The sequence below is a fragment of the Oncorhynchus mykiss genome, chromosome 5 (assembly GCF_057628025.1).
Source record: "Oncorhynchus mykiss isolate SJ-2025 chromosome 5, ASM5762802v1, whole genome shotgun sequence".
Taxonomy (NCBI): domain Eukaryota; kingdom Metazoa; phylum Chordata; class Actinopteri; order Salmoniformes; family Salmonidae; genus Oncorhynchus; species Oncorhynchus mykiss.
Window position 1 is genome coordinate 30,799,367 of NC_143026.1, and position 25,634 is coordinate 30,825,000.

Consider the following 25,634-nt stretch of genomic DNA (forward strand, 5'->3'; position numbering starts at 1 on the left):
CAGAATCTCTAGCTTGGAGGAGTACAGCTGCACACTGTGTGTGTGGAGCTGTGGTAGTCAAATAGACAGTATCTCTGCCTGCAGACTTTCGCAACTTCTTAAATAATTCTCCCCGTGTCAGGGGAGTCTGGCTTTGACAGAGAAAAGGCATCACAGTTCCAAATACATTAGACTGCAATACTATGTCTGACAATGACAACTTCTGATAACAAAGTCTTTCCCACAGGAGATAAACATTTCCCAACATCAAAGAACAGTGGTAAAAGGCAGTGGACTGCTTAGTGACAGACGTCAGACCAGGGCAGAGTTAGCTCCAACAAAATCCTTCAGGACTCCAGTTAATCTCTGAGGACTTCGAAAAAAATGAAAAAGCTCTAAAAGTAACCCATGCTGCCAAAGACATCTCTGCACAAATGTTTTCCTTCCAGACAGAAGTGAAATCATAAGAGAGAAGAAAACGGAGTGAATAGAAGAAATAAACAGCTGAGTGTAGAGAAATTACTTTTATGTAGCGTTCACTTCAGGGAATGAATGGAACTGAAATGATCTTACCTGAGCCAGTCATCTGTCTGTGAGAGTCTGGTTCTCTGTCAAGCTGGAGATAAAACTTGTTTAGCCTTTTACGCAGTTTCTGAGTAGTCTTCACGTGTGAACCACTGTATGTGGGCGTATGAATGCCATCCTCAACTTGCATTCCCTAAAGGTGAATGATTGGTCATTTTGATTTGGTCAATAGCCTTGTATGTGTGTGTGTGTGCCGTGTTGTGTTGCATTGTGTGTGTCTTAGTGATCGTGATGGCAGTTGAGGTGGTGGTGGGGAGATTGGTCCTTGTCAAATGCTAAAAAGGAACCATTAGGAATGGTTCTAAGTGTTTCGCAGAAAAACACATGAGGGAGACTCAACAGATCACAATGCATTGAGCCTATTCAAGACCACAGGCTTTCCTCCCAGTTATTCTGTTGCTGCAATGCCCTTTAGTAGACTATGTCTTTGTACAGATCCACTGTAGTTAATAGAAGAGGTTACACCATTATGTAACCTACAAAATCTGTACACATACACACACACCACGTACTGAGCCCTTTACACTCGCAACCCGTATATGGGTAGAAAAGTAGCAGATTTGGTCCCTGGTTAGTTCCTACATTGGAACACAGCGGCTGTAAAATAACATGATGTACATGACATCAGAGCTCGGGGTCTCCTCTTTACGTATGCCATTCAAAGCACAGATGTTCTAAACCCCTCTGTGTGAAGATGAGACTCTCATCTCTCATCCGTTTTGCCTTACGACCCTCACAACCGTTTTGGGACTCGTCTGAATTCGGTACAGCAGATCTGCCAACTACTTTCTGTAGCATCTGAACAGTTTGAGCTGCACATAAATATGACACCCCTGTGGAAATATAGATGTTGGTTGTTTTGCTCTAGGACGCCCACAGGCTCACAAGACTAGTCTGAAGGTCCCCCGGTAACAGTTGAAAAATGTTATGGAAGTACAGTGTATATGGAGACAGTTTAGAGGCAAAAATAAGGGGTTAAATGCATTTTTCTTAAACCAGATCTTTGTTATATCTCTCAGATATATGTTGTTCCATGTAGTGAATATGATATTCAATGTGTTTGTAGGGGCTAATAGCAGTAACGGCCAAAATATTACTCATTCAAGGGTTTTTCTTTATTTGTACTATTTTCTGCATGGTCGAATAATAGTGAAGACATCAAAACTATGAAATAACACATATGGAATCATGTAGTAACCAAAAAAGTGGTAAACAAAAACATATATATTTTACATTTGAGATTCTTCCAAGTAGCCACCCTTTGCCTTGATGACAGCTTTGCATACTCATGTCATTCTCTCAACCAGCTTCATGAGGTAGTCACCTGGAATACATTTCAATGTGTGACAAGTTAATTTGTGGATTTTTTTTCATTCTTAACCTGTAGTGACGCCCAGCCGTGAACGGGACCGTTATCATCATCTGACACTAATTAGCACAATGCAACGGACATAAATCTTCCTAGAAAATATTCCTATTCATGAAAATCACAAGTGAAATATATTAGAACACAGCTTATCCTTTTGTTAATCACCCTGTCATCTCAGATTTTCAAAATATGCTTTACAGCCAACGCTAGATAAGCATTTGTGTAAGTTTATCATAGCCTAGCATAGCATTATGCCTTGCTAGCAGCAGGCAAACTTGTCACGGAAATCAGAAAAGCAATCAAATTAAATCGTTTACCTTTGATGAACTTCGGATGTTTTCACTCACGAGACTCCCAGGTAGACAGCCAAAGTTAATGTTTTCCCAAAATATTATTTTTGTAGGCGAAATAGCTCTGTTTGTTCTTCACGTTCGGCTGAGAAATCGCCCGGAAATTGCGGTCACCACAACGCCACAATATTCCACAATATTCCAAATTAGCTCCATAATATCGACAGAAACATGGCAAACCGTGTTTAGAATCCATCCTCAAGGTGTTTTCCTAATATCTATTCGATAATATATCCGTCGGGACAATTCCTTTTTCTCTAGGACCGATTGGAGTAATGGCTACCTCTGCACTTTACGCGAGAATCTCTCTCGGAGCCACCATGTGACCACTTATGCAATGTGCCCCCCATACGGCTATTCTTCAACAGAAATGCGTAAAACTACGTCACAATGCTCTAGACACCTTGGGGAATACGTAGAAAGCGTAAGCTCGTTGATGGTACATTCACAGCCATATAGGGAGTCATTGGAACGCAGCGCTTTCAAAACCTGGGGCACTTCTGGATTGGATTTTTCTCAGGCTTTCGCCTGCAACATCAGTTCTGTTATACTCACAGACAATATCTTTACAGTTTTGGAAACGTTAGAGTGTTTTCTATCCAAAGCTGTCAATTATATGCATATTCTAGCATCTTTTCCTGACAAAATATCCCGTTTAAAACGGGAACGTTTTTTTCTCCAAAAATGAAAATACTACCCCCTAACACCAAGAGGTTTTAATGCGTTTGAGCCAATCAGTTCTGTTGCGACAAGGTAGGGCTGGTATACAGAAGATAGCCCTATTTGGTAAAAGACCAAGTCCATATTATGGCAAGAACAGCTCAAAAGGCAAAGAGAAATGACAGACCATCATTTATTTTTGACATGAAGGTCAGTCAATACGGAACATTTCAGAGGCTTTGAAAGTAAGTATAAGTAATAAGTAATAAGTAATAAGTAATAAGTAATAAGTGCAGTCGCAAAAACCATCAAGCGTTATGATGAAACTGGCTCTCATGAGGACCGCCACAGGAAAGGAAGACCCAGACTTACCTCTGCTGCAAAGGATAAGCTCATTAGAGTTAACTGCACCTCGGATTGCAGCTTCACAGAGTTCAAGTAACAGACACATCCAAACATCAATTGATCAGAGGAGACTGCGTGAATCAATCCTTCATGGTCGAATTGCTTCAAAGAAACCACTACTAAATGACACCAATAAGAAGAAGAGACTTGCTTGAGCCAAGACACACATTAGAAAAGTACAAATTTGAGATTTTTGGTCCCAAAAGCTGTGTTGTTGTGAAATGCAGAGTAGGTGAACGGATGATCTATGTATGTGTGCTACATATCATTCCCTAGATATACAAAGTATTCAATTTGCCCCATAATTACAGAGAGAATAAATACAGAAGGTAAAGCAAAAATGTGATGCTAAAAACATTTAAAAAATGAAAAAATACTATACATGTTATGAGAGGGAAAATACTTAAGAGAAAGTGTACATAAACAAGCTTACTGGGCTGATATATGGCTCCAAGTCACAATGGTCATGTATCACACCAAGAGGTTGTTCGTCTTTAATGAAGCACAGTAGTCAATAGCGCTATTACTGTTTGCTACTACTCAGCAGCAGTAGAGTATGACACTTCTGGCTTGCTAAGCTCTTTTGTTAGTACTTGCTCTCTTTCAAAGCATTCTCTGCACTCAAGATGCCCTGTGCTGCCTGGACTGTACCAGTGGGTCAGTGTAATTCTCTGTGACTGAGTGGATGTGACACACACACACGCACACACACACACACACACACACACATTACCTTGGACTTGAACATCTCTATGGGTGAGGATTAAGCCATTAAGCATGATAACTCTCCAACACTATCTTACTGTTCTTCTCTTTCATTTGCCATCATTCATTTGCTTTCATTTTATTTTTCATTTGCTCTCTCCCTCTCTTCTCCCCCTCCTAAAACAGAGGTCCTTACACCATGAAGACACTTTTACAAACACACGTTTTTGTCAACCAAACTGTCAAACCTGCAACAAAGAGAAGAATACAGTATTGGGTGAAAGGAGAACAACCACCCCACTCATCCTTTGTCCTCTCTCTTTCTCTCTCTCTCTCTCTCTCTCTCTCTCTCTCTCTCTCTCTCTCTCTCTCTCGCTCTCGCTCTCGCTCTCTCTCTCTCTCTCTGTAGAAGTGTGACTGCCTGCTCAGTCTGGAAGCCTACTCTGCTGACCAGAAGCGGCGTGTGTGTCAGTGTCTGAAGGACACGATTGACAAGCAGCTCCAGAGGACTGCCCCCTTCTACCCTCCTAAAGTCCAGGTAGGAAACACTCATCCTGCCACTCACTGGCTCATCTGCGCTCACGCTCATCCCTGCTGTCATTCACTCACAGGACCTTTGCTGAAGCACATGGCTTGCACTGTACTCATGGTGAGAGTGCATTCATGAACAGTGTGCTACTGTGCTTCTCCAATGAAGTCCGCTAGTTTCTCCTTGTTTTATCAGCTGCTCTGTAGATGACTGTAGAGTGCTCCCACGTAGCTAGCCAAGATATTTTGGTTTGCTTGGTTCTTGTGTTGGAAGTGCAGTGGGCATTCTTTAATTGGACACTACTCCAAGCACTGTTCTAGAACCTGTTCTTACCTGTTCATTAGAGAAGAGCTGTGTTAGAATTAAACGGAACAGAAGAAAAGGAATGGAAACCTGTATCTTGAACACCCCTCAAAATAATCCATCCTTCACTCGTAGAAAAAATGGTTCCAAAAGGGTTCTTCGGTTGTCCGCCATAAGAAATCGCTTTTCGGTACCAGGTAGAACCCTTGTGGGTTTCATGTAAAAACCTCTCCAGGGTTCTACCTGGAACCAAAAAGGTTTCTGCAATGGGTTCTCCTATGGGTCAGCCGAAGAACCCTTTTAGGTTCAAGATAGCACTTTTTTTCTAAGAGTGCACTAGAGTACCTTTATGATTCATTGTTTCATAATCTCTATCCTTATTTCCCATGAGTGGAAGGTTTGGACAGACAGACAGACAGACAGACACTATGTCCTATACTATCTAGCTGTGGTCCTATTGCTCTCTAGCTTCATTATGTGTATGGCCTCCACACCTGCCATCCATTAGGCCTTTATTCTCCTAGCAACATGAAAGAGGGATGAGCTCGCGCTCTTTTATCCCTCTCTCTCTCAATCAACCAGGGAATATGCTTTTCTCTGCATGTCCCTGGTTTTGTTTCTATCGTGTCGCCTCGCACTGCATCCTCTCGCTGTATGTGTGTGTGTGTGTGTGTGTGCATGCTTCTGTGTGTGTGCGTGTGTGGGTGCCTGTGTGTGTGTGTGTGTGTGTGTGTGCTTGTTTCCTGCGGTAGCAGCTGTTTTTCTGGGCTGACCCATTTACCAACTAGAGAGGCGTGAGACAAAAGAAAGGAGAGCATTTTTGTGAAATAAAGGAGGTGGGATAGAAAGTCTAACAGGATAGCTATGTGCTGATTCTCTGACTAGAGGAGAAATATGTTGTGAGAGTGATGGCATTGAAACAGTCAGTCATATCTATGTGATGCTGTATAGAAGTAGTTCCAGAGAAAGGGGTTAACGCCATTTGAGTGTTTAGGACAGTACTGTTTATCATCACTCTGACTGTGTCCCAAATGGCACCCTATTCCCAAGAGACCTATGGGCCTGGGTTAAAAGTAGTTCACTAAATAGGGTATAGGGTGCCATGTGGGATGCATCACCAGTCTTTTGACCTATTGGAGACGGAGTGATACAGATGGCTGTGTGACATATTGTGGCTTAGTCATGTCGAAAGCAGTGACAGTCTGAGTCCACCTCTGTGAAGTCCCCGTAAGGCAGAGCAAAGAGGATTCTGTTGGGACTCATCTGATAGGGGAGATCAGTTCACTGCAGTCACACTTTTGGCTGTGTGTGTGTGTGTGTGTGTGTGTCTGTCAGCATCCATTAGACTCATCAGACAGCAGAGATGAGTTTATGACAGTAATAAATACAACAGTTGGACAATGGATGAAGACACTCCAAACTTTTGGAATAAATATTTTACTGGCATGGAGAAATAATGAATAGAGTTTAGGGATTTTGGTGATAATTCAGGTATTCAATTCATTGTAAAATGTTGTTAACTTAGAATGCACTCATACATACATTTTCTAATGGTATCAGGTATTTTTTCAATATTTTGTTTTAAAATCAAGATAATTATATGTGCTGCATTTACATAAATACAAAGGGTGTATTTGCATATATTAATAAATTAACATAAATGGGTAGAACAGGGCTGCAACCACCAAAAGTACTTACCTGCAATGTCTACCCTACCTGCACTGTCTACCCTACCTGTACCCTACCTGCACTGTCTACCCTACCTGTACTCACCTGCATTGTCTACCCTACCTGTACTCACCTGCACTTCTACCCTACCTGCACTTACCTGCACTTTCTACACTACCTGCATTGTCTACCCTACCTGTACTCACCTGCTCTGTCTACCCTACCTGTACTCACCTGCACTGTCTACCCTACCTGCACTCACCTGCACTGTCTACCCTACCAGTACTCACCTGTACTGTCTACCCTACCTGTACTCACCTGCACTGTCTACCCTACCTGCACTGTCTACCCTACCTGCACTCACCTGCACTGTCTACCCTACCAGTACTCACCTGCACTGTCTACCCTACCTGTACTCACCTGCACTGTCTACCCTACCTGCACTGTCAACCCTACCTGCACTCACCTGCACTGTCTACCCTACCTGTACTCACCTGCTCTGTCTACCCTACCTGCACTCACCTGCACTGTCTATACTGCCTCATTAATTAATGTTGTTGTCATGTTCTGCTGCATAATTCAACAAGTGTGTCAATAGCAGTATATCCTCGAAATATAAATGTACACGCTTATCTAGATTACTTTTATCAAAACATACTTTACATTGTTTGCGAGATCAGATATAATATCACTATAATCCAAGTGTTCATTTTCAGAAGTTGATTTCACTTCAGCGCATCTCATTTGTAAACATTTCAACTGTATTAATTATTACTATTTTTAATTCTAGAAAAAAATGAACACTCATAAAAATAAAGTCACCTTTCTTCTCTTTCTTGTGATGTAAGTGTCGAGACGGTGTGTTAAATCTTTGACGAAGCGTCAGCGTTCTTATACATGCAACGGAAAGCCAACGTAATCCGTTAACAGAAAGAAACAGCAGGCACAAGAAAGAGTATGAAAGAGTCGCAGGAGTAAAATGAAAGCAATCAATCCAGCGATATTTAATGACAAGTGGACCCCTCAAACACAGGAAATAGATGGCTGGAAAAGACAGATCCTCAGGTGGGCGGGGCACCCCTCAAACACAGGAAATAGATGGCTGGAAAAGACAGATCCTCAGGTGGGTGGGGCACCCCTCAAACACAGGAAATAGATGTCTGGAAAAGACAGATCCTCAGGTGGGTGGGGCACCCCTCAAACACAGGAAATAGATGTCTGGAAAAGACAGATCTTCAGGTGGGTGGGGCATGTGCGTTGCTTGTGACAGCACACAGCCCAATTAGACAGTCCATAGCGTGGCTAGACAGTCAATAAGAGTATGGGCGGGAAACAATCCATACAGGAAGCAATGACATTGCAAATAAATACTGTACAATTGGAAAACCTATTGATATTTCCATCAACAAATACACTGCTGTGTCCTTCCTTTACTTGATGGATTGTTGATAGCTCATTTGTGTTTCTCGTGTTATATCTGTACAATAGGTGTGTGTCTTGTGTGCCCCAGAAGTTATATAACTCCTAACCTTTGACCTGTAGCCTTATCATCAGTGGTGTTTACGGTATTCCCTGACAGGGAGCGAGAGAGCTCCTGGGAGGGAGACTGTGCTGTGTATTCCTTAATGTTCTTCTATGGTTTCCACCATTGAATGCCCAGATCCCCTGCTAATTGGCGGGATGAGTCACAGACAGGACAGGAGCAAATTAAATAATGCCAGTCGAACAAAACGAACTGGCAACAGACAAACAGAGAACACAGGTATAAATACACAGGAGCTCCTAGTAGCCGGGGACTTTAATGCAGGGAAAATTAAATCCGTTTTACCAAATTTCTATCAGCATGTTAAAATGTGCAACCAGAGGAAAATAAAATTCTGGACCACCTCTACTCCACACACAGAGACGCATACACAGCTCTCCCTCGCCCTCCATTTGACAAATCTGACCATAATTCTATGCTCCTGATTCCTGCTTACAAGAAAAAATTAAAGCAGGAAGCACCAGTGACTAGATCAATAAAAAAAGTGGTCAGATGAAGCAGAAGCTAAGCTACAGGACTGTTTTGCTAGCACAGACTGGAATATGTTCCGGGATTCTTCCGATGGCATTAAAGAGTACACCACATCAGTCAACGGCTTCATCAGTAAGTGCATCGATGACTTCATCCTCAGTGACCGTACGTACATAACCCAACCAGAAGCCATGGATTATAGGCAGCATCTGCGCTGAGCTAAAGGCTAGAGCTGCCGCTTTCAAGGAGCAGGACACTAACCTGGAAGCTTATAAGAAATCCCGCTATGCCCTCCGACGAACCATTAAACAGGCCAAGCATCAATACAGGACGAATACTACACCGGCTCTGACGTTTGTCAGATGTGGCAGGGCTTGCAAACCATTACAGACTACAAAGGGAAGCACATCCGCGAGCTGCCCAGTGACATGAGCCTAAAAGACGAGATAAACTACTTCTATGCTCGCTTCGAGGCAAATAACACTGAAACATGCATGGGAGAACCAGCTCTTCCGGGACACTGTGTGATCACGCTCTCCACAGCCGATGTGAGTAAGACCTTAAAGCAGGTTAACATTCACAAGGCCACAGGGCCAGCCGAATTGCCAGTATGTGTACTGCGAGCATGCGCTGACCAAATGGCAAGTGTCTTCACTGACATTTTCCCTGTCCGAGTCTGTAATACCAGGATGTTTTAAGCAGACCACCATAGTTCCCAAGAACACTAATGTAACCTGCCTAAATGACTACCGACTCGACCTGTTTGATGTAGCCATGAAGTGATTTAAAGGCAGGTCATGGCTCACATCAGCACCATTATCCCAGAAACCCTAGACCCACTCCAATTTGCATACCACCCCAACAGATCCACAGATGATTCAATCTCTGTTGCACTCAACCCTGCCCTTTCCCACCTGGACAAAAGGAACACCTACAGTGGGGAGAACAAGTATTTGATACACTGCCGATTTTGCAGGTTTTCCTACTTACAAAGCATGTAGAGGTCTGTAATTTTTATCATAGGTACACTTCAACTGTGAGAGACGGAATTTAAAACAAAAATCAAGAAAATCACATTGTATGATTTTTAAGTAATTCATTTGCATTTTATTGCATCCCGGTTGCATCACTGCCTGGTATGTTAACTGCTCAGCCTCCGACCGCAAGGCACTACAGAGGGTAGTGCGAATGGTCCAGTACATCCCCGGGGCCAAGCTTCCTGCCATCCAGGACTTCTATAGCAGCAGGTGTCAGAGGAAGGCCCTAAAAATTGTCAAAGTCTCCAGCCAACCTAGTCATAGACTGTTCTCTCTGCTACCGCACGGCAAGCAGTACCAGAGTGCCAAAACTAGGTCCAAGAGCCTTCTAAACAGCTTCTACCCCCAAGCCATAAGACTCCTGAACATCTAAACAAATATCGACACAGACTATTTACAATTCCCCCCCCCCACCCCTCTTTTATACCACTGCTTCCCTCTGTTGTTATCATCCATGTATAGTCACTTTAATAACTCTACCTACATGTACATACTACCTCAACTAACGGTACCTCCCTGTATATAGTCTGTATATAGTCTCGCTATTGTTATTTTACCGCTGCTCTTAATTACTTGTTACTTTTATTATAATTCTTCTTAGATTAAGGGTTAGCAAAAATAGCATTTTGAATGGGACTGAATTGTGTGTCCCACAAGGTTAGTTATACAATACAGTGTGTGTGCGCGTGTGTGTGTGTGTGTGTGTGTGTGTGTGTGTGTGTGTGTGTGTGTGTGTGTGTGTGTGTGTGTGTGTGTGTGTGTGTGTGTGTGTGTGTGTGAAGGGAAAAACAACCGACCTACTGTAGGTAAATTAGACCCGTCATCAGTTGTATGGTGATTAGGTCAAATGGATGATTAGAGTCTGAACATTCCTCTATGCTTACATTGGAATCTTTTTAGGATAAACATTCCCTTTACTTGAGTGGACCCTAAGGGTCATTCAGTAATACATATCCAATCATGGCAATATTAGTTCAATTTTAATCAGGATAATGTATTGGTTTAATTTTAGGTAAACTTGTGCAGTTATGAGAATTGAAACACTCCAAGGGTAATGCATAGATATTTAATCATAATAAAGCTTTTGTGATGATAAGAAATCGTAAATATGGTTTAATATGGCTTAAAGTCTTAACATGGCTTGTGGTCTATGCCTTTGTGCTCTCTTAGGAAACTTTAACAGGATGTTGTTAGAAATTAAAGGTTTTCAGAGAGGTCAGACCATGCATCATGTGTGCATATGCATGTGGTTGTGTGTGTGTGTGTTCAGTCCCTTGTGTTGTTACATTTAGAGGTCTAAGGGAACAAAGCAACCTTTGGGTAATTGGGTGAGCCAGGACAAAGCAAACCCTACATGTGACTCATAGACAGGGTATTGATATGGGATGTCAAGGTTTCTCTCTTGCAGTTGCCAAATCTGAACCGCGAGAGTTTCTCCACTTTGGCCATAAAGTTAGCGACCAGGGTGGTGTTGTGGTCAGTGTTTTGGAGGAACTCAAAACTCCCCCTCTGACAGAACCTGACTCAGAGCTGACCACAAGTTCCAAAAGCTGAACCAGCACAATGTGATTTGAAATAAACACAACTTTCATTTCATTACTAACTCCACACTATAAGCCCCAAATGAGTTGATGATTTCACTTCAGCCTAATAAATACACGATCCCTCTCAGCTTGTCTTGGTGGTGGAAGACATTTTCTACGGTATGCTGCTCCAAATGTGTCAAAAATCCTCTTATATTCTGACTTTGGAGGATTTTCTATCACTAGTTCTTAAGTACATTAACAAAGGCCTGGGAGAGTGTCTTTTGTGGAGCTTGTCAGTAGCAGTTGCCAGTTGCACTGCAAGCTTTGATTTGATTTAAAGCTGAATGGGGTGATAGAATCTTTGTTGGAGAGGGAAAGAGGGAGAAAGAAATAGAGAGACAGAGCGAGAGAAACAGAGAGAGAACGAGAGAGACAGAGTTCCTCTTTAATTAGTGTTGCATTTCCCATAATGTCAGAAACAGCGTTTCTCCTCTGATGTACAGTATTTGCGGGTAAATTCTCACTCTGCTGAACCGGAGTGAGAATCAATGCACTCTTGAGAAAAGGAGCTCTGAGTTAAACACTTCAGTAAAACTGACTTTACCTTACCTGTGTACGAGTATGCAAACGGCTACTATATGCAAATAGTCAACCGGGTCACCGTCATTTCCCATTCTTCTGCATGGTCACAGTGCTGATGTTGACAATTGTCCCCGTTTCACTGGCACTCAGCGGCATTGAAAGCAGCTTTTTTATTTTAGAGACGAATGAAGTTTGTTGATGAGATATCTCCACTTGAGCCAGTAATTCCCTCCAAACCCCTTGTGAAAGACTGGGGGAGAGGATAAGAGTTGGAGGCCGTTTGCTGGCTTTGCGTGCGTACGTTCTAAATGTACTTTCATTGTTTGGTTTGTTCAGAGTTTGAGCTTGAGGGCTGAATTTGCAGGTAATGTCAAATATCGTGTAGTGAATAGTCACTATGGTCACCAATTCTTCTGAGTTTATTTTCTAAGTGCAGCTTGCTGGCTCCTCCTTTGTTTACGGGCTACATCAATTTTCACTATTGTTAACCAAATGTGTGTTTTTGCTAATGTTGTTGTATAGTGTGGTAACCATGTGCCACATTGGTTCTAGTTAATTCAGTCATTCTAGGTATTGTTAAAAATAGTTTCCTTTCTCCGATGGTATCCCTGTCATGCTCAGTCTCTTCTTAGTAAGTGGGGCAGGACTGTCCGGGACAATGCATTCCGTTGCTGCTGTAAGCATGTGAACTAGAGATGTAACTACGTGGTTGTAGCCACCTCCACCGCCAAGTTCCAGGAATCCTAGTACTATTACTGTAGTCTGGTGTATTTAGGGGAGATAGTTATGTCCCCTGACTGTCTCAATGTCCTCTCCCTAACCACCATGCAGTCAGCCCTCACACACACCACGGGATTCTGCTACCTTACATAACGCACACACACAACACTTCTATTCCTAGCCAGGCCACTTTTCTCCTTCAATGCATGATTGTCACATGGACAGAAGTATGGATGTACACGTACGTACACACACACACACACACACACACACACACACACACACACACACACACACACACACACACACACACACACACACACACACACACACACACACACACACACACACACACACACACACACACACACACGCACACACACACACACACACACACACAAAACACACACACAAAACACACACACAAAACACAACTCCCGAGTGGATGGTCATACAGCACATGATCTCATCCTGCTGTATGCTTCCAGTACTATCTGTGACCAGGCTGCATTAGCCAGAGAGCTGCTGGAAAAGTACATTTGTTCAGCTGAACACACACACTAGCATGCATGCACTTTCTCACTCACACTCTCCAACCAGCATCTGCTGCTCAACGAGCTAATCTAGGTTGTCCTGTGGAGCAGAAACAGATAGCTAGACAGCCGAGAGTTTTCTAGTGGATCTAAGTGCTAAGCTAGGGTACGGTTGTATATCGCAACACACAGGGGAGCCTCAGACAGGGCCTAGCCTTCACCTCGCCAGGAGAGATACTTAATGTTTCAGATGTCTAATGGACGAAGGATGTCTGCTGGGCCTCAGAGACCGCCTAGACTGTCTTTGACTGTCTGACTCTCATGTCAAATGTGTGATGTTCCTTTTTTGGATGTAGAGGTGGGGGGTTTATAGGGAAGATCTTGCTTGTTTTCCAGGCAGCTGTGACGTAGCTATGACGTAGGTTTGACGGTACATTTTCTATAGCCACATGACTTGTATGACGTTAGCATGACCTTGCATGGTGTTTACTCACCGCCCTTCCTCTCTCCTCTCCTCCCTTCCTCACTCCTCTCCTCCTTTTATCCGAATTCATGAAGACTGGATCACATCTCTTCACCCTGAGGCTATGAGAGGTATAATGGAATCAACTGTTCTCTGTAACACACTATAAAGTACTCAACAAATGCACACAGACAATCATAACAAGTACAGTGCATTATATGCAATGGGAAAGAGGAAGCACATTCCATTAGAAATTGTAAACCACAGTTTTAGTCTCTGAACTGTCTGGTTCATAGTCCATTTTCACCTGCCCGTGTGAGGGAAGAGAGGTGCTTAATTACCTGTCTCTGAGTCTTTGTCACACACATGCACTCACTCACTCGTACACACATACACTTTTTAATCCCCCCCTCCATGGTGCATTGTGTCAGATCAGACAGGATGTGAATCCCATCTTTATCCCATGCCTCCATCACACACCCTATCCTTTCAAGGTGATGTTTACCTGTCTCCATTAACTTCTGAATTGATCACAGCAATCTGGTGAAAGGGGGATACTTAGTGAGTTGTACAGTAATCTGGCAGAAGGTTGTACAACTGAATGCGTTCAACTCAAATGTGTCTTCTGCATTTAACCCTCTCTGAATCAGAGAGGTGCTTGGGGCTGTCTTAATCAACATGCACGGCACCCGGGGAGCAGTTGTTGGGAGTTATCTGCCTGGCACAGAATGACAGATTTATACTTTGTCCACTCAGGGATTCGATCCAGCAACCTTTCGATTACCGGCCTATGCTTCTACCCGCCAGGCTACCTGACGCTTTCTTCAAAAAGCACACACACACACACACACACACACACACACACACACACACACACACACACACACACACACACACACACACACACACACACACACACACACACACACACACACACACACACACACACACACACACACACACACACACACACACACACACAATGTCTCACTCCATCAATGTGTGTGTGCGTGCGAAAGTGTGTGTGTGTGTATACGTACATGAGTACGTGCGTGTGTGTGTCTTTTTTGCACTGCGGTGATATCCATCACGTCCTAGGATCAATTCCCCAGCCGTGCTTTAAACTTTCATGAAATCTCTTTGATGGATCGTGTTTTGCTTTATTTCAGTTCAAAAAGCCCTTAACTATTTATAACTTGTTCTGTTGTTATATAATGCACTGGCATACATATACAGTATATCAAGGCTTTGTATAAAAACGATTGGACCAGATCCGAAGATGCCATATTATTCATTTAAATTATTCACATTCTTGGGTTAGGGTCATTAGAATTTCTCCACAGAGGCCCAGCATGCAATGCTTAGGATAATAGTTTATTTTGGGACAAATGAAACGTATTCCACTTTTCTATGACATGGATGTACTGTATGTGGAACGTCTATGACAACGTGTGGAATGGTCCTTTCGCTCTATCCTAGATGAGACTTCATAGATGTCTCCATATATTTTGATCTAAAACTACAAATGAAAAACAGATGTGGAGTTTCGAGGTTTTCTTCCGACAGTGATGATAGGTTGTATTTTATTATGCTCTTCACTAGACAGAGAAAGTCGTTTTCTGGGTTTGCGTCAGCAGTTAAACTAGAGCTTGAGGGATTTGAATGGCCCTTCAAACCTGATCATTTGGAAGTCATATGGGCTACAAATAGATTAGATTAGCTGTACAAGAATATGTGTATAGAGGAAGTGTAAAAAAATGTGACACTTCACTCTGAGGCACTGCTAGGTCATGGGATGGGATGGGAGTCAAAGCTAGTGTTTTGTATGTTTGTGTGCGCGTCTTTTGTGTGTTTGTGAACATGATTGTTTATGTGCGTGTATCCTTTACCTGTGTGTGTGTCTTCGTAGTTGATGAGGTGTGGAATACAGGGCTCTTTTGCATCCCAGATCCTGCACCTCTTTGATAAGCTTTGATTCATTGCTTTGATTCATGGCTGGGCTGGGGTCTAAAAATAGGAGGTGGGAAAAGAGGGAGGGAGGGAGATAGAGGTACGGGACTGCACAGCATGGCATCATGGGCCTCCAGAGACACACTAACACATGGATACAGCTCCCTTCACCCTCCTTCCCATCAACTCATGAACCTTTCTTTTTCTCTCTCCCTCATTCTCTCTCTCACGCTCCTTTTTTTCTCCATCTCTCTATGTCTCTGTGTACACTATCAACTACTTCCACCAGTATCAACTCTATGTATCCCCTTTCTCCTACTGTTCTCTCTCATCTTTTTCCCTCGCCTTCCTCCCCTCTCCCCAAATGTCCTTCCTTCCTTCCTTCCTTCCTTCCTTCCTTCCTTCCTTCCTTCCTTCCTTCCTTCCTTCCTTCCTTCCTTCCTTCCTTCCTTCCTTCCTTCCTTCCTTCCTTCCTTCCTTCCTTCCTTCCTTCCTCCCTCCCTCCCTCCCTCCCTCCCTCCCTCAACCCTCACTTATTGCTCTCATCTACCTCTCCCTTCCTCTTTCCCTAACCCCTCATAGCTCCCCCTCCTCTTCCCCTCTTATCCCTCTCCTCTTCCCCAGCGCTAGTGTTGCACGTTGGCAAACACATAAGAACCACACGGTGAGAGAGGCAGGACTGCACAACATTCAGACAGAAATAGAGAGAGAGATATAAACAGAGAAAAGAGGGAACATAGAGACAGTGAGAGACAAAGAGAAGGATAGACAGAAGAGAGAGAAACAAATCACTACAGCATTTTTCACACCTGGATTTTCTGTCCTCTTTCACTACTATCCTGTGTGTGTGTGTGTGTGTGTGTATGCTCTTCCACCCCGCACTGGCAGAACTCGTACATATTCACACACACACTCGGAACATCCAGATGCCTGTCTCTAAGGTACTGTATACACTCTTTGTGCTTCCTATTTCTCAGGTCAGGTACCATACACCTGCAGGTCTGTGTTTTGGTAGTGTTAGCGGAGATTAAAGTTATGGTGTGTGTGTGTAGCGTTCCAGAATGTCTCTGCATTATATTATTTTTGCATGTTTCAGCTGCTAATGTATTCCTAACACTTTTCTAATGCTTTATTGACACTTCTGGTTCTCTTTTTGGATTTCTAAGATACCTTTTTAGTTACAGTATATAAAGTATCTGATGCTGTTTCAGTGCTATGTCACAATGTAATCATTTTACTTGGCTTCACTGCTGGTTGGCTATCAAATTCCTCTTCTCATTATAGGATGTTTTACATTTTTAGTGTACCAAATTTAATTAACATAATATCTGCACACAATTTTTGTGGACCAAATATAACATTTCTCTCTCTCCTTGAAAGGAAGGTAACGGCCCACTATTTAGTAGTGGAATGGCATTTATGTACGTGCAGTGTATGTGATTGAGTCACTGCTAAAGGTGCTGTCAACTGCAGCAGTGGTGTAGTACAGTAGATGGTTAGCTTATCCCCACTACACAGAGCAGCTGGTCAGGAAAAGCACAGCAGGTGAATGTGAATGAGAGAAATAGACTGTTCTCCCTAGTGTCAAATGAAGAAATGTTATCTGTGCGTGAGACAGAAAGAGTTCAATAGTGTTTGTTTGTGGTCTGGGTTTGTGAGAGAGAGAGAAATAGAAAAGGAGGGAAAGACATAGATAGTGTGTGTGTGTGTGTGTATGTGTTTGCATGTGTGTGTGCGCTTGCTTGTGTATGTGTACATTTTTTACACAGTATTTTTATGAGGAATTGTTATGATTCCCAGGGGCCAGTTTTTCAGAAGTTATCTATCAAATTAGATTAAATGTTAGGATTCAACATTAGAGATTTGGTAATCCAATTTCACCTTCAATCAGGATTCAATTATGTTTTTGTGTTTTTCAAAAGGTTCAAAACTCAAAGGTAGTGATTATGAAAGTTTTGATACGAAAACTCTGGATTATCTTCATCTCACGGGAAAGGTGGTACCTTTAGGTATCTTTATTCATGTAGTTTACTCATCTCTGTTTGCCTTTGACATTGTAGAAGTAGTACCACAACTTGTCCAGTAGATGGCAAGGTGTAGGGCTGTTCAAAGCACTACATTTGACATTTTAGTCATTTAGCAGAAACTTAGCAAACATAGATATTGCCTGTCCCTGCTCAAATTTGATTAAAATGTTTTCTCCGTGACCAAGAGAACTGTGGGCTTTGAGCACAGTGAGGGAAGAAAGATTATTAGTGAACCGTTAGTTAATGCATTCGAGGATTCCAGAATACCGCACACCACAGGTCAGGGTTATTCAAGTCTACCTGATAATTCATTGCACCCACCTGGCGTCCCAGGTCTGAAGCAGTCCCTGATTAGAGGGGAATAATTTAAAAAGCAGTGGAATTGGCTTCAAACACTACTGCACAGACACAGGCAGACACTGACACACACGCAGGCACACAGTTACAGAAGCACACAATGCCCCCCACACAGACAATTTCGTTGGTCCCACTCACTGTCACAGTCAGGTTACGTTGGAGCTGAGAGCCTCTCCTGCCTCAGTGTGCTCTGTCATCTGATGCTGTTAAGACGAAAAGCACCTGAGATAAGACGAGAGAGAGAGAGGAGGGAGAGGGAGCAGATGTTCCATAAAGCACAGCCAAGCACACTGAGCAGTGAATAAACTTAAGGGGTTACGATCAGCTGTTGGGATCGCCTTTTATTCAGTTGTTTGCTATTATACTGTACACAGACATGCTCTTCATTAAGTTCTATTGTACATCTGCTAGCTGCATGTTGTTCTCTGTTTGGTGCCCTGTTTCTGGTCTCATGACTTGTCTCATGGGGAGGAAAGAGAGAGAGAGCGAGACAGAGAGAGCGAGGGAGAGGGAGAGGGAGAGGGAGATGGGGGGGGGGGGGGGGGGGGGGAGAGAACAGAAACCAGCTCTATGTAATTGAAGAATCCATAGAATCTAACCACTTCTGGGAAAATTGGAACATACTAAACAAACATTAAACACAAACTGTCTATCCAAGATGGCCCTATAACAAGGAAAAAAATGCCAAAATATATACATGATCAAATAAAAATCATAGAATCAGCTATTAAAGACTCCCAGAAGAACCCACCCAATTCTCCAATTACATTTGAAAAATATTTTTTCTATTTTTTCTATATAACTATTAGGTACAGTGCATTTGGAAAGTATTCAGACCCCTTGATTTTTTTCATATTCTGTTACATTACAGCCTTATTCTAAAATTGAATAAATAAAACAATTCTCATCAGTCTACACACAGTACCCCATAATGACAAAGTGAAAACAGGTTTAATTTTATTCAGCACTTTTTGGGGCAAAACAGATACCTTATTAGCATCCAGACACTCGAAATTGAGGTTTCCATTGATCATCCTTGAGATGTTTCTACAACTTGATTGGAGTCCACCTGTGGTAAATTAAATTGATTGGACATGATTTGGAAAGCCACACACCTGTCTATATAAGGTCCCATAGTTGACAGTGCATGTCAGAGCAAAAAACAAGCCATGAGGTTGAAGGAATTGTCCATAGAGCTCCGAGACAGAATTGTGTCGAGGCACAGATCAGGGGAACCAAAATATTTCTGCAGCAATGAAGGTCCCCAAGAACAGTGGCCTCCATAATTCTAAAATGGAAGAAGTTAGGAACCAACAAGACTCCCCCTAGAGCTGGCTGCCTGGCCAAACGGAGCAATCGGGGAGAAGGGCCTTGGTCAGGGAAGTGAACAAGAACCCAATGGTCACTCTGACAGAGCTCCAGAGTTCCTCTGTGGATATGGGTGAACCTTCCAAAAGGACAACCATCTCTGCATCACTCCACCAATCAGACAGAACCCACTCATCAGTAAAAGGCACATGACAGCCCGCTTGGAGTTTGCTAAAAAGGCACCTAAAGGACTCTCAGCATGGATTCTCCAGTCTGATGAAACCAAGATAGAACTCTTTGGCATGAATTCCAAGCATCACGTCAGGAGGAAATCTGGCACCATCCCTAAGGTGGAGCATGGTGCTGAAAATAATCATGCTGTGGGGATGTTTTTCAGCTCCAGGGACTGGGAGACTAGTCAGGATCGAGGGAAAGATGAACGGAGAAAGTACAGAGAGATCCTTGATGAAAACCTGCTCCAAAGCCCTCAGGACCTCAGACTGGGGTTCTACAGATGCAACAGCGACAGCATCCTGACCGGTTGCATCACCGCCTAGTATGGCAACTGCTCGGCATCTGACCGTAAGGCGCTCCAGAGGATAGTGCGTACGGCCCAGTTCATCACTGGTGCGAAGCTGCCATCCAGGACCAATATACTAGGTGGTGTCAGAGGAAGGCCCCAAAAAATGTCAAAGACTCCAGCCACCCAAGTCATAGACTGTTCTCTCTGCTACCGCATGGCAAGCGGTACAGGAGCACCCAGTCTAGGTCCATAAGACTGCTGAACAGTTAATCAAATGGCCATGTGGACTATTTACATTGACCCCCCCTCTCTTTGTTATTACACTGCTGCTACTCCCTGTTTATTATCTATGTATAGTCACTTCACCCCTACCTACAGTGCATATACAAATTACCTCGACTGACCTGTACCCCCGCACATTGACTCTGTACCGTTACCCCCTGTATATAGCTTCGGTATTGTTATTTTATTGTGTTACTTATTATTTACATTTTTACTTTAGTTCATTTAGTAAATATTTTCTTAACTATTTATCAAACTGCATTGTTCGTTAAGGGCTTGTAAGTAAGCATTTCACTGTAAGGTCTACACCGGTTGTATTCGGCGCATGTGACAAATGCCATTTGATTTTGATTTGATGTGGTGCACTCCTCAATGCCATCAGAAGATTCCCGGAACATGTTCCAGTCTGTGCTAGCAAAACAGTCCTGTAGCTTAGCATCTGCGTCATCTGAACACTTCTTTATGGACCGAGTCACTGGTGCTTCCTGCTTTAGTTTTTGCTTGTAAGCAGGAATCAGGAGGATATAATTATGGTCAGATTTGCCAAATGGAGGGCGAGGGAGAGCTTTGTACGTGTCTCTGTGTGTGGAGTAAAAGTTGACTAGAGTTTTTTCCCCCTCTGATTGTATATTTAACATGCTGGTAGAAATTTGGTAAAACTGATTTAAATTTCCCTGCATTAAGGTCCCCGGCCACTAGGAGCGCCCCCTCAGGATGAGCATTTCCTGTTTGCTTATGGCCTTATACAGATCATTGAGTGCAGTTTAAGTGCCAGCATTGGTTTGTGGTGGTAAATAGACAGCAACGTCTAGAAGCTCTTTTCGGTCATAAGAGACGGTAGCAGTACAAAATAAGTTACAAATAACACGAAAAAACACACAAAATTGCACAATTGGTTAGGAGGCCATAAAACGGCAGCCATCTCCTCCGGCGCCATTCTATGGTTGTGAGGTCTGGGGTCCGGTCACTAATGAAGAATTCTCAATACCTGCTAACGATCAAAATCCAGAAAGGAGCCGCTAAATTGTGAACCACTGCAAAGGAAGTGATTTTCTAACCTTCTATAAAAAAGCCATCACCTATAGAGAGATGAAGACCGGCTATGTGCCCACTGCGCTGCACTTCCTAACTTCCTGCCAAATGAATGATCATACTGGAGACGCATATTTCCCTCAGATTACACAGACCCATAAAGAATTCCAAAACAAATCCAGTTTAGATAAACTCCCATATCTATTAGGTGAAATGCCACAGTGTGTCATCACAGCAACAATATGTGTGACTTGTTGCAACAAGAAAGGGCAACCAGTGAAGCACAAACACTATTGTAAACAAACTATATTTAACTGTATATTTATTTTCCCTTTTGTACTTGAACTATTTGCACATTTTACAACACTATACATAGCCAGTAATATAACATTTCAAATATAAGTATTTTGAAACTTTTGTGAGTATAATGTTTACTGTTTATTTAGATTAGTTTATTTCACTTATGTTAGTTATCTATTCCACTTGATTTGGCAGTGTAAACATGTTTCCCATGCCAATAAATAACAGAAATGAGAGAGAGAGAGAGTGAGAGAGAGAGGTTTCCTCTGCTTCTCTCTCCCAGAGAGGTGATCACTGTATGTGTGTACATCTGCCTAACGCCTGTGTATTGTATTTTTCTGCCTTTCATGGTTAAGTCAAATCAAAGCTACTGTATGTGTATGTGCGTGTTAGAAAAGTCGGGGCGGTAGACTGATGAATGCTAATGGCTCTGTGTGTCCCGTGGGACATGGCAACTGTACACAGCGCCTTGATGTCTTGACCAGGGATGGGCTCGGGGGGGGGGGGGGGGGGGGGGGGGGGGGCTCTAATGGGTGTACACACATAGACACACACACACACTTCTTCCTCTCCCCAGTCCTCTCTTCCTCTTTCTTTAGCTCCTCCCCCTCCTCCCTCTATCTCTTGTTGTGGTTGCGCTGCTGGATGGGAGTCTCCCTACAAATCCCACAGGGCATTCTCTCTCTCTCCCTCTTGCTCTCTCTCTCTCCTTCTCTCCGTTCAGCTCAGAAACAGAAGCGCAGTTCCTGCACTCCTCTAATTCACACAGCCGTGGAACACAACACACACACACACTCACCCTGACACACACACACCGCTGGCCGTTTGACAGAGAGGAGAGTGGGCCACTTTACCAGGGATGTGAAGGAGGAGTGGCTGTCTCTGCTTATTGGACTATAACTGGGGATCTCTCACTACAGGTGAAGTCTATAAGGATATACCATCTCCATTTTCACACCCACCCCCACACTTTATAGGTGTCTGTAGTTTTTAATAAATAGAGGGAAATACTTCAGTGTATTTATGAGCTAGCCTAATGTTGAATGCGTGGGGGTTGTTTTTGATAGTTTTTATTGCTGGTGTTCTTAGTTGTAGGAAGATAGGGAGTGGTTTAATTTGCCTTACCAAAGAAGCGAGAGAACGAAAGAAAGAAAGATGAGCTGAGAGAAGGCAATGAACTTGGACTATCAGTTCAGGGCATCAGGTTTGGATGACCCGCGGTTTATTATCTACTTTTATTTTGTCTTTGTTCTTTCTTTCTTTCTTTCCTTCTTTTTGTCTGTGTCAGAATAAGTTTGCTAAAATACAACAATGATTCTCAGAGTATTTAAATTAGTTCAAATGCAGATAGAGAAATCAGGTTGTGATATGGTATGGCCTTCTCTTTCTCTGTACTGTTATCTGGGAATTCATCTGCATCGGCTCATCTCTCAAAGAGGATCGTCATCAGCTCACAGCTTCATGAACGTGTAAAGCCATCACAGCTCTGTGTAAAGACAGAGATCAGGACAAGTGAAAGAGAGAACAGAGAGATCATGGAGAAAGAGAGAACAGAGCAAAGAGAGAGGGAAAAAACAAGGAACACACTAGGGAGAAAAGGTTACTTTTTTTGCATTGTTAAGATCTTGCTGGCTGGCTGGTGTGTGTGTGTGTGTGTGTGTGTGTGTGTGTGTGTGTGTGTGTGTGTGTGTGTGTGTGTGTGTGTGTGTGTGTGTGTGTGTGTGTGTGTGTACATTGTGCGCATTAGCAACCAGTGATCACACATCTTCTGTCAACAGTTTTGCAGCATATTGCACAGGACTAGCTAATGATGTCACTAGGAAGTCATGAGGAACGTCTGTCAACCCGTTTGTCATGTGTTGCAATGAGGAGAGTATGACGGGGAGTTTACAAGTTTATCTATTGACCAGAGGGAAGCAGGAATATGCAGTATATACCGTATATATATATACACACTATTATTCTACAATGTAGAAAACAGTCAAAATAAATTAAAATCCTTAAATTAGTAGGTGTGTCTATACCTTTGACAGGTACTGTATGTCAAAGGTTTGGACACACCTACTCATTCAAGGGTTGTATTTATTTTTACTATTTTCTGTCTTGTAGAATAATAGTTAAGACTTCAAAACTATGAAATAACACACATTGAATCATGTAGTAACCAAAAAAGTGTTAACAAATTTTATATTTGAGATTCTTCAAAGTAACCACCCTTTTCCTTGATGACAGCGTTGCACACTCTTGGAATTCTCTCAACCAGCTTCACCTGGAATGTTTTTTCAACAGTCTTGAAGGAGTTCCCACATTCCCAGAGTTACCTTAAGGTAGTAGTTGTGGAATTGTTAGGCTAAATTTACTCGTTGGTTACTACTGCATTGTCGTTGGTTACTACTGCACTACTGCATTGTCGGAACTAGAAGCACAAGCATTTCGCTACACTCGCATTAACATCTGCTAACCATGTGTATGTGACAAATACATTTGATTTGATTTTGACCTCTGCTGCAGAGGATAAGAACATTAGCGTTACCAGCCTCAGAAATTGCAGCCCAAATAATTGCTTCACAGAGTTCAAGATAACAGATATCTCAACATCAACTGTTCAAAGGAGACTGCGTAAATCAGGTCTTCATGGTCGAATTGCTACAAAGAAACCACTACTAAAGGACACCAATACGAAGAAGGGACTTGCTTGGGCCAAGAAACACAAGCCATGGACATTAGACCAGTGGAAATCTGTCCTTTTGTCTGATGAGTCCAAATTTGAGATTTTTGGTTCCAACTGCCGTGTCGTTGTGAGATGCAGAGTAGGTGAACGGATGATCTCTGAATGTGTGGTTCCTACCGTGAAGCATGGAGGAGGAGGTGGGATGGTGCTTTGCTGGTGACACTGTGATTTATTTAGAATTCAAGGCACACTTAACCAGCATTCTGCAGGGATACACCATCCCATCTGGTTTGCGCTTAGTGGGACTATCATGTGTTTTTCAACAGGACAATGACCCAACACACCTCCAGGCTGTGTAAGGTCTATTTGACTAAGAAGGAGAGTGATGGAGTGCTGCATCAGATTATCTGGCCTCCACAATCACAGTTGAGAGAATGCCAAGAGTGTGCAAAACTGTCATCAAGGCAAAGGGTGGCTACTTTGAAGAATCTAAAATCTAATTTTTGATTACCACATGATTCCATATGTGTTATTTCATAGTTTTGATGTCTTTACGATTATTCTACAATGTAGAAAACAGTAAAAAATAAAGAAGAACCCTTGAATGAGTAGTTGTCCGAACTTTTGACTGGTACTGTACATGTATACTGTATGTACACATACACAGAAAAACACACTCAGAAAAACACACTCACAATCCATACTCACCAACTTTCAAGATGGGTACAGATAAGTACAGAAACAGAGACACATAAGTGGGCACAGCATGCGATAGCAAGAGATAGAGAGCTCAGAAAGAGAGGAGATACACACCCAGATGGGGTGTAAAGGAAATTAGGTCTGTTGTGTGGGACATTATTACATCTGCAGCGTTATCCATCAATCTTACCTCCCCCTCTCTTCTCCTCGCCCCCTCTCCCCTTCTCTCCCAAAACTCCTCCCTTCATCTCCCTCTGTCATCCCCTGTCCTCTGTCCTCCTCGATCAATATCAATCGACACTCCCTTCTCTCTCTCTCTTTCTCCCTCTTTCCTTCATTCTGGCTGGTGTCATTGTGTCATGTGTCTTTGGAGGGGAATATCAATGGCCTGTACACACAAACACACACTGCTGCTAGAAGAGACTGTCTAGGCAGTGTTGTAGGCTGTGTGTTCCTCACAGTCTGCCTGGCCCTCTGTTTAACGCTGAGGCCACCTGTGAGGCAGACACACAAATACATACACAAGATGTCTATCTCTCTGTGAGACACACACATGAATGTGCAAGCACATGGACACACACACACACACACACACACACACACACACACACACACACACACACACACACACACACACACACACACACACACACACACACACACACACACACACAGCGGTCACATCGACTTTGCCCGGGGACGTCACACAGCTAGCCAGTTAGCCCCATAATCACATCACTGACATTCTCCCTCTGACCTTCCGCTGGGATTGATAATGTCTTGGAACATGAACCTTGACCCCCGGAGATGGGCTGTCATACAAAGTGCCCTTTATAATACAGGGACACAGACTGCTGGGGTGCTATTTTTTCGTTACTGTTCCATTTTTCATTACCTCATCCAGGAAGGAGACGAGGAGGAGGTTGTTGGAAAAAAACAGGCCCCTTGTTGAGCTTAAATATTAATGAAAATAGACTTGCTTTTAATAAATCTTATACCCGATGCCCCTAGGTCCCCATTGCTATTAAAGTGACTGATATTGTGTGGCTCCAGTGAG

General features: G+C 43.0%; 1 protein-coding gene across 11 annotated transcripts in view; it reads left to right on the forward strand.

The window, feature by feature from the left end:
* The window catches only part of rgs3a (regulator of G protein signaling 3a), a 182,693-nt gene that overhangs the window by 89,009 nt on the left and 68,050 nt on the right, over positions 1 to 25,634 (forward strand). For 8 of the 11 annotated variants that reach the window (XM_090234482.1, XM_090234483.1, XM_090234480.1 and 5 more), the window contains one exon: positions 4,463 to 4,591. In XM_090234482.1, the coding sequence (XP_090090608.1) occupies positions 4,463 to 4,591 (129 nt within the window). Of the gene's footprint in view, positions 1 to 4,462; positions 4,592 to 15,975; positions 16,320 to 21,858; positions 22,128 to 25,634 lie in introns of those variants that run through there. The other 3 variants (XM_021602440.3, XM_090234486.1, XM_021602441.3) reach the window with 2 other exon arrangements.